General features: G+C 42.7%; 1 protein-coding gene and 1 long non-coding RNA gene across 2 annotated transcripts; one reads left to right on the forward strand and one right to left on the reverse strand.

Annotated features, from left to right (window-relative positions):
- Positions 1–3,515: 3,515 nt before the first annotated feature.
- On the forward strand, positions 3,516–10,540 carry LOC106565116 (BTB/POZ domain-containing protein KCTD20). The gene is made up of 7 exons (XM_045691500.2): positions 3,516–3,753; positions 5,660–5,828; positions 6,866–6,962; positions 7,109–7,229; positions 7,617–7,814; positions 8,029–8,139; positions 9,200–10,540. Exons 2-7 carry the CDS (start codon positions 5,668–5,670, stop codon positions 9,496–9,498), a joined length of 987 nt encoding a protein of 328 aa, XP_045547456.2. The 5' UTR covers positions 3,516–3,753; positions 5,660–5,667; the 3' UTR covers positions 9,499–10,540.
- On the reverse strand, positions 6,307–9,313 carry LOC145859531 (uncharacterized). Its single transcript, XR_014379733.1, has 3 exons — positions 9,210–9,313; positions 8,153–8,221; positions 6,307–6,524 (listed from the first exon to the last, which is right to left on the reverse strand). It is a non-coding gene; the product is annotated as an uncharacterized LOC145859531 (long non-coding RNA).
- Positions 10,541–10,594: the final 54 nt, after the last annotated feature.

Below are 10,594 nucleotides of genomic sequence, written 5' to 3' on the forward strand. Positions count from 1 at the left end.
GCCCACAAAGATCTCCGCCACGGCACAACCCAAAGGGGGGCGCCAACACAGACAGGAAGATCACGTCAGTGACTCAACCCACTCAAGTGACGCACCCCTCCTAGGGACGACATGGAAGAGCACCAGTAAGCCAGTGACTCAGCCCCTGTAATAGGGTTAGAGGCAGAGAATCCCGGTGGAGAGAGGGGAACTGGCCAGGCAGAGACAGCAAGGGCGGTTTGTTGCTCCAGTGCCTTTCCGTTCACCTTCACACTCCTGGGCCAGACTACACTCAATCATAGGACCTACTGAAGGGATGAGTCTTCAATAAAGACTTAAAGGTTGAGACCGGGTCTGCGTCTCTCACATGGGTAGGCAGACCATTCCATAAAAATGGAGCTCTATAGGAGCTCCATGATATTACATTTTACATTACATTTAAGTCATTTAGCAGACGCTCTTATCCAGAGCGACTTACAAATTGGTGCATTCACCTTATGATATCCAGTGGAACAACCACTTTACAATAGTGCATCTAAATCTTTTAAGGGGGGGGGGGGGTTAGAAGGATTACTTTATCCTATCCTAGGTATTCCTTAAAGAGGTGGGGTTTCAGGTGTCTCCGGAAGGTGGTGATTGACTCCGCTGTCCTGGCGTCGTGAGGGAGCTTGTTCCACCATTGATATCAACAAATATAGTTGTAAGAATGTTTTGAAGGTACAGCATTTGTTTATAATTACATTATTTACCAACATTGGAGTAAAACAAGCTTGTAATTTGGGTTCTGATGGGGTATGACGATAGTTGAACTAAGCTCATAAGGCATTTATAAGTTATATTCTTCAAGTATTAATGTGTATATCATTTGTTAGAAAGTCCACAAATGCATATAGCAATCACAGATTGCCCCCTTTAAAAGCTTAAAAGTGATTAGGTTGTATTTCAAGAGGTAGTGGTATTGTCTTTTTAATGATTCATCTGAATTTGGTTAAATAAAAGCAAAATAAAATAGGCAAAATAGAAGATGCAATAACATTTGAATCTCAATAAGTTTTGCATGATAAAATCTGTTGTTCCCACAGACCTTTTTAAACAAACAAAGGTGTGTAATGTGTATAATGTGTAGCCTATACTCAGTGGTGATTTTAGCATGAAACTCTTGATGGGGCAAAAAACAATAAAAGTAGAATATATGCTAGCAAAGTCACTACACAACACAACACTAAACAATACATTAATTACACTATAGCGGTAACAAACGGTGCCCACAAACAGCCTACATAAAGCTGTCCCAACATCTTACCACTGCTACACCTGGCTATCAGTGAGCCTTGTCTGGCAGCGAAACAGTTCATTCAGACTAATTTAGCTGATATGGCTGACTTGCTTAAACAAATGTGGTTTCTAATGACAATTGAGATGTACAAACTATGGCATAAGGGGAAGACAAGCAGATAAGAGGCAATCCGTAATTTCGATTAAGACATTAATGAGTGAGCTAGGACGGACGTAGTCAATATAACTATTTGTTTAGCACTTTTGAAATGTACAGCGACAGAATTCAGAACATCGGCCGTTCTTACAGTGTTCTCCCTGTACACCAAGTCAGAACAGTTGGCGAAATTAAGAGGGGTAAATAGACCAAATTATTAGGGTGAGGCACATGGGCTAGTAACACCTCACTACACAACATTCACTTAGTATTACTTTCTTAGCTACAGTATACATATTTCTCTGGTATTTTACATCATTTATGCAGAAGCATACAGCAGGACTCACCTTGTTGTGCTGTGCTCACTTGAACATGGCGCGGCGGTCCTTTGTGGGCAAATTTCGTCATCAAAGTCGGGCATTCTTGGGATTTATGGTGCTTTCAAAACAACTGGGAACTCTGAAAAAAACAAGGTTGAATCATGATTACGTCATTGATCTTCAGGTTGTAGCTCTAGAAAGAGGCTGGATTTACAATTCCGAGTTGGCTGACCGTTCAAAACATATTTTCCCAGTCGGAGCTCATTTATTCCCAACTTCCCAGTTGTCTTGAACTCACTGAAGTCAAGTTTTTGTATTTCCGAGTTAACAGTTGTTTTGAGCACGGCACAAATCATGCTTCATTGACAGCACGGCCAATGTTGAATGTTTATCATTTCAAATTTTGAAAAAAGCCCCTTAATCCCAGATTTGGGACCACACAGCTACTCCTCTGAATAGCAGGCTAGTGATTGCTTTACAATGCTTGCAGTTAGCCACTGTCACTGATTCCTTCCAAACCACTCATTGTTGAATTTGCGATTTCCAACTTGGGTAATCTGAGTTTACCCAACATTCTGTAATGTTTATGTCCAATGGCCAATGAGCACCTACACATTTCATCTATAATTTCTCTTCATTATTTCTCTTCATATGACAAGGAGTGAAAAGGATTTGCCAGTAGATTGTCGACTTGATTCATGATGATGACTGCTAGCTAAGATTTTGAAAGTATGATGTTGACATGATCTGTCCAATCAAAACTGTACATATAACGTGATTTGATGTCCTTTTATCTGCGGCCAATGACCTTGAGCTTCTTGGATGGATACTTCTAATGTAACTCTATGGCAGCACCCAAGGTGCTTGAATTTTCAAGCTCTACCCTTAGACTTGGAGGTGATGTAGTGTACCAATGAGTGATAGAACACTGAGCCAATCACAGTGCAACGCTTCATATTTTCTGCTGGCTTGCCCCACCACCACAGAAAGCACTGAACTAGGCTGAAACATCTGCATTTTGGAGCTGCATTACTCAAGAAAACAAAAAAGAGACCATGTTTGTATGTGGCTTTATTAACTGAATGATATATTTTTTTTTACATTGTTTGCAAACTGATATGTGACACGTATTAATGCCAAAATAACATGCAAATCAGGCAAGCCCCCCCAAAAAAACGTGTATTTATTTTTTGCAAAAATGAACTCCACCTGCCCTGAATGACGGGTCGCCACTGCCTATACTTGATATACTAAAAGGTGGGTCATGTCTTTACTGCCATCATATTTTTATCATAACGAGGCATAGGGGCTACCGGTACCGAGTCAGTGTGCGGTGGTTCAGGTTAGTTGAGGTAATTTTTTGTAGGTAGGGGTGAAGTGACTATGCATAGATAATAAACAGAGAGTAGCAGCAGTGTTCAGAAAATATGGATGGGGGTAAATGTAATAGTCCAGTGGCCATTTGATTAATTGTTCAGCCGTCTTTTGGCTTGGAGTCACTGATAATTTTATGGGCTTTCCTCTGACACCGTCTATTATATAGGTCCTGGATGGCTTGGCCCCAGTCATGTGCTGGTCCGTAAGCACTTACCTCTGTAGCGCCTTACGGTCAGATAACATTATTTGAGACATTTTATTATTTACTCTCTGTTTCGGATAGTTGTTTCAATATTGTTTCTCTAAACCATACCAATAAATATGACTTTATGAAGTGAAAATAGTTCCACCCCCCCTGTCAAATTATTGGAGATACATGGTAGGGGTCAGTTAAAGAAAGATAGATACACAGTAGCAATTCTGCGCGTTGAAACAAACGGATTGGGAATTCTCTCACGAGAGTCTCTGGGTCTCTACATCGAGAGTAATTGGATTTGAGAGCACTGATCCGCTGTCACCGTATGGGCTGGGGCGCTTTCGGTAAACCCATATTCCTGCACCCCGCGCTCTGGCACTTGGCATCGGGTCCATCGTTCGCGTGACAGACCGGTTACAGAGAACAGCCGTTTTCACTCAGACGTTCTGGTAAGGCTGGTGGTTAGTCGTTGTCTGGTGGTCTCCGTCGCCTATAGCTTATGTTTTGGTAATATGTCTGCAACTCTATCTGAATGTTATTATGGCATTTTATAATACAGCTCTGTATTTCTGTTATGACGTATGCAGACCGTGATACGGGCACGTAAGCTCCAGACATGTGGCGCAGCGTAATTCGTAGCGCTGTCAAATCTCAAATCAGCAGGGACGGCTACAGTGAAAATTGTCTACACCCTGGACGCAGACTGAATAAAATAGTCAGTGCTGTTTATTAGCTAGACAAATACAGAATTGTTGATGGGGTTCGGGCCAGTGGCGGTTCTAGACCATTTCAACTGGGGGGGCCAAGCTGGGGCCAGTTGTACTGTTAGAGGGGCCAGTTACATTAGACGTTATTGTTGTCATATCGTTTTCTTCACTGCATTGCAGGCATTAGCAGGCAAAAGACCATGTTCATAATCATCATCGTTGCCACTGTCTAATAAGGATGTAAAAAAAGAATGATAGCAAAAATTTGTTATGTAAAAATGATTTCATACTCCACATTTAGGGGGGCCACCGCTAGTGGTTCGGTATGGGTTGGGGTAGCCTACCATATATCTTGATTTTGGGCTTAGGCTACCAGTTATGTTACAGTGCAGTGTTAATATTATCAGCTCTCCTCAACAGTTGTTAGAATTTGCATCCCATCAAACCCTTTTCCTCATTGTGTTACATTAGAACCTGTCTGTCTTCCACCTGTTGGCTACAATGGAATGCTGTGCACTGCACACCATTGAAGACCATTGTTACAACTTAGGTGTTATATCAGTAGAATAACCCACGCATTAATTACCCTTTAACTAATTACCCTTTTACTACATCTATTTTACTTTGAAAAGCTAAATGAACATAGGTTACGGCCTGTCTAATGGTTATTCTCATTAGACAGGTTCTAATTGGGCGGCAGGTGGTTAGAGCGTTGGGTAGAGCTTAATGTTTAGAGCGTTGGGCCGGAAAGGCTGCTGGATCGAATCCCTGAGCTGACAAGGTGAAAACCTGTCTTTCTGCCCATTAACAAGGCAGTTAACCCACTGTTCGGTAGGCCGTCTTTGAAAATAAGAATTTCTTGTTAACTGACTTGCCTAGTTAAATAAAGGTTAAATAAAAAATAATAACAAATTCTCTCATTCTACCGGGATAATACCTACTCTTTGTCCTCTCACATTCACTTCTGTATGTAATGCTTTACTTCTGTTGTCTCAGCTGAATACCAAGTTTAAGTGCACCAGGGACATCACTGCCCTATTGGTGGGAGATGAATGCCAGGTTTGTTAGTAGCAGAACAATCTTCAGTGTCAGAGACCCAAGCAGATACTGTATGTAAGACAGAGAGTATTGTGGCCACTGTTGTCGACTTCATCACTCTACAGTTATTCCCATGAACCCTCCTGCTGCTGTCTGTCTCAGTCCCAGTCCAGATAACTGGGAGAACTGGTGAGGCTGGAAAAGCTGGCACGTTACTGTGCAGCTACGGTACGCTACTGCAGTAATCTCCTCCTCTCGGGGCTTAGTGAGGAGGCTGACAGTAGCAGATGGGTCCAGGGCACCAGGCTAATAGGCTCACTGAGACAGTGGGACGGCCGGTTTGAAGGCCTGTATACTACTAGTTGTCTGACCCCTTACCGTCAACTAGACCTACAGTACAGTAGGGCAGGTCTTTGCTCCAGCCCACCTTTGTTTCCGTCTAACCCTGATATGGCTGTGTTGGAGTAATGGGGGATAAAGCCATGTCAGAGCCAGTGTCCTCACTGCCTCATGGTTTTGGCCACATTTGTCAGTTGACATATTTGTAGGATATCTCGGGCACAAATGTAAATCCATGAGGTCAACTGTGATGGTACTTGTTCTCCCCCAGACATTGACATGGCAGCACGTCCAGACTTCCAACGTGAGGGGAGGGGCGAGAAGAACCTGTCTCCCCTGTCTCGCCTCCCCCATGAGCGGGTGACCCTGATGGTGGACGGGACTCACTTTGTGGTGGACCCCACCCTGTTCACCGCCCACCCTGACACCATGCTGGGGAGGTAAGGTCCAGACCCCTAAGCATCACAATCTGTCTGTCAGATTTAGACTCTTTTATTACAGTGTAACAGACTCCCACAAGATTGTGCTAGCCCACTGACCTAAATCAGCCAAAGCCTTAGCGCAAGTCTTCAGGTCTCAGGCCAGGTTAGTCATCAGGCAAGCGTGGATCACCACCGTGTCCAATACAGTAGTACAGCCTATTATTAGATCAGGGAAAGATAAAGAAGAAACACTAACAAAACCCTAATCCCTCAAGAATCATTTCAGAGTGGTTTGTTTCTAGTCTCAGAGAGTGATGTTTACTCTGACCCATTAGCCATTTGGGTTAATCTGGGCTAATAATCTGAGATTGGTCAAATTTTACCCAGGAATATTCCTCTCATTAACACCTTCTCTCGCATATACAATGGAGGCATTGTTATGATTCTGACAAGTTACACTTATGAGGTTTCAGGTGTGACCCAGATGCAGACAGTGTTGAAGAAACAAGTTTATTTATAGTACAGGGGCAGGCAAACGACAGGTCAAAGACAGGCAGAGGTCAGTTATCCAGAGAGGCTGCAAAAGGTCCAGAACGGCAGGCAGTCTCAGGGTCAGGGCAGGCAGGGGTCAATAATCCAGTGAGGTGGGGCAAGGTATAGAACGGCAGGCAGGCTCAGGGTCAGGGAAGGCAGAACGGTCAAAACCGGGAAGGACTAGAAAAACAGGAGCAAGAACAGACAGGAGCAGGGGAATAAACGCTGGTAGGTTTCACGAAACAAAACCAACTGGCAACAGACAAACAGAGAACACAGGTATAAATACACTGGGGATATTGGGGAAGATGGGCGACACCTGGAGGGGGGTGGAGACAAGCACAAAGACAGGTGAAACAGATCAGGGTGTGGCAACACTGTACTAAGGAAAGGAAATAAGACTTGAATGGTAACTGGACATCTACACAGACAAGGTTATCAACATGCACTAAACTCAGAAATGCATATTGTGAGGACATTTAGTATAATTAAATAAATAAATAACACATTTGAATTCTCAGGATGTTTGGTCCTGCCCGTCACTTCACGCGGCCAAACGCCAAGGGAGAGTATGAGATCGCTGAGGGAATCGGAGCCAGCATATTCAAAGTCGTCCTGGTGTGTTTCACTTAAAATAGTTCCCCTGAATTATGAAATTGCTTATATCTTCCCTTACCTAAACTAACCTACTGTGTTTCTCTCTCCCCCCCCTCTTCCTCTCTGTCCCTTGACTCTCTCTCCCATTCTCTCTCCCTCTCTTGCAGGACTTTTACAAAGGGGGTATCCTGCAGTGTCCAGAGGGGGTGTCAGTGTCGGAGCTCAGAGAAGCGTGTGACTACCTCTGTATTAACTTTGACTACAGTACCGTCAGGTGCCGAGACCTCAGTGAGTAGCACAGTCACATCGGGTCTGACCAGGGCCCTGTTCAAAACCGAAACGTTGAGTAATGTTTTGCAATTGTTGCATGCACAGTTTTCAGAATTAAGTTAAACCACTTTTCAAAACCTGTTCTTATTTGCTGAGTCTTCTTCATCTTGAATTTTCACTATTGAATATATAATATATATGATATATATTATATATATATATATTATATATATATATATATATATATATATATATATATATATATATATATATATATATATATATATATATTATATATTCAATAGTGAAAATATATATATATATACATTTTGCCATGTACAAGAGACTATGATGTCAAATCAGAGGTCATAGTTCAAATGGTGTGACCATTCGTTCCTGTCCCAGGTGCGTTGCTGCATGAGCTGTCCAACGACGGTGCTAAGCGTCAGTTTGATGTCTTCCTAGAGGAGCTAGTTGTCCCAGTGATGGTGTCCAGTGCTCAGGAGGGGGAGAGGGAGTGTCACATCGTAGTTCTCACAGATGATGACATAGTGGATTGGGACCATGACAACCCTCCACCCATGGGAGAGGAGTACTCACAGAGTAAGTGACCTAGTCCTTCACCTCTCTCAGGGTAATTATAAGGAATCATACATTATTAATAAAATAGATAATTGACATCGGACAGTGCTGTTTGTTTCATTTTCTATACTTTAGATTTTTGAGAATCTAGTACCCCAACTTTGTGGGGAAAATAATAAGGAATAATTTTCCTTATTATATTATTTCCTGTTCTTTCTCTCTTCAATGTACCCAGTTCTGTACAGCACCAAACTCTACCGCTTCTTCAAGTACATAGAGAACAGAGATGTGGCCAAAGCACTGTTAAAGGAGAGAGGACTGAAGAACATTCGCATCGGCATTGAGGGTGAGTCCGTTACCATGTCCCAAATCAACCCGCTAGCCCTCAGCCTCTTCTCCTAGCCTCTTCTGCTTAGGTGTCTGAATATCTGAAAGAAACAAATAGGTATAAGCAATCCAAGGTTTAGATTCAATCCGTATCTCGGAAGATCCATGCTATATATGGGTTAGCAGATGAAAACGATGCACATGTTTTAATGGTGACGAAGTCCATGTTTTGTTGTGATTCTGGATGGCAAGATAGCTAGTAACATTGAGGGGAATCTTAAGTGGCACGTTTCATCTTGTTATTGATATCATGTCTTGTTTTGAGCTGTTTTGTCTGATTTTATGTCAATGCTAATATGGCAAAACATTTGCGAGCTAGCTAACCAACAACTGTAACGATGCATTTGAGAAACAACAAGTGCTCATTGTGAAAATGTATTTTCAATGTACATTGGAGACAAAATATAGTTTGCATGTTGTCAACAATCTAAGCCAACCCCGTCTGATTTGCCCTATAGTTGCATACAGAGGTTTTGTTGCTTAGCAACCAACCCGTCTATAGCTAGATTGAAATTTAAAGGCTATGTTCCCGCATTTGTGTTACACGCTGTATCCCACTGGGCAAAAACTGATTGAATCAAAGCTCTTTCCACGTTATTTCAATAAATAAAAATATATGTTATGTGATGATGTTGAATCAATGTGGAAAACTGATTGGATTTGCAAAACGTCATCAACGTCAGGACATTTCTACTTTTTTTCACCCAGCTTTTAACCTAAATCCAATGACATGGTGTAATTGTTTGTTGATTTCACCTTGAATTCACGTTAGTTGACAACTCAACCGTATTTAAATCAAAACTAGACGTTGAACTGACGTCTGTGCCCAGTGGGATATGTCATCTCAAACGAAAATTACATTTACATTTAAATTGCGCTATAACACAAATCTTCCGGAATACTTATTGAATCTAGCCCCAAGTCTTCCAATGCCATAGGCAACATTTTGCTTACCCTCAAATCTGCAAACCCTACAGGGATACTGAACATGATGTGCGTCTGGTCCTCATGTATCCCAGGGTACCCTACCTGTAAGGAGAAGGTGAAGCGCCGTCCCGGTGGGAGGTCAGAGGTCATCTATAACTACGTGCAGCGGCCCTTCATCCAGCTGTCCTGGGAGAAGGAGGAAGGGAAGAGTCGACACGTGGACTTCCAGTGTGTCCGAAGCAAGAGTGTCCCCAACCTCATCGCCTCACTGGGGGAGCCAACACGACCCGCAGCCACACTCAACCCGCAGGTCGATGAGCTGGATAGGCTGATCAGCCCTGATCCCCGCCCCCAGTCTCAGGCCCCACCCCCACCCACCAATGACAGTTGAGGAGAGGGTAGAAGTTGACCTTGGGTATAGGTTTTTTTTTGTTCCCCTTATTGGTTAAGGTCAGGGTTTGGCAAGGTTAAGGTTGCGCTGATACTAGGGCCTAGATTCAATCAGATCAAGCATTAACCAGCGATAGACGACACCCGCAAAGCTGATGTTTTGGCGTGTCGGAGATGTAACTGGGTTGGAGCTGTCACATCAGTGAGCAGCTGCTCTGGTGATCTCATGAAGCCACACCGTCCCACTTGTGTTAGAAGTTCAGACCGAGAATTTGTAGGCTATATAGAAATAATGACGCTCAAATTCAAAATCATTCAACAAAATAATGAGGATTTCTATCAGCCTAATCGAGGTGCAGATTACATCTCAAATTCCAGTGTTCTAACTTGTAAACAGGCCTGCATGAGATTTCTGTTAATGCGACTCCGTGCAGCCAATGGCAATGTCCGCTTTAGGTATAACGCCAGGAGCGCCTGTTGATTTGACAGCTCTAATGCAGTTCCACCTCTGACCTCTATGCAGGTGTCAGCAAGCGCGGATCTGAAAGAATCTAGCCCTAGATCTGTGTTTTGGGGCAACTTCTACCCGAGGCCGTCATCAGTTACCACGTCAGCCTGTCTTCCACTCAGGATGTGTGAGTTTACAGACACAAACAAACCTCAATGACCATACAGTCCAACCCATGTACGCATACAGAAACAGATGCGCATGAAACACAGGCATGTACACATGTACGCACACAACCACACATGGATTAGGACAAGGATGATGTTTACAGCAGATAACTAGACCCTACCAGAGTGTATCTAGTGTTTCCTCATTTAGAATGTATTATGTCATAATAAGTGTGTGTGTGTGTTTGTGTGCTCTTTTTTTCCTTTTATGACCGATTACTTTTTATATACTTTGTACATTTATATAAAGGTTGCAGTTAATATTATTGTTTAAAGTATTTCCATCGTTTTTTTGTTCAAATAATTTGTTCAAGTGATTGTCGCAGCTGCACGGGAAACCGAAATAAAATGACTGATGGCATAGCTAACTCCATGATTCTATGTTCTGATAAATAAAACCTCAGGTTGACCTCTCATAGAAA

Source organism: Salmo salar, chromosome 12 (genome assembly GCF_965601325.2).
Source record: "Salmo salar chromosome 12, fSalSal1, whole genome shotgun sequence".
Classification (NCBI taxonomy): domain Eukaryota; kingdom Metazoa; phylum Chordata; class Actinopteri; order Salmoniformes; family Salmonidae; genus Salmo; species Salmo salar.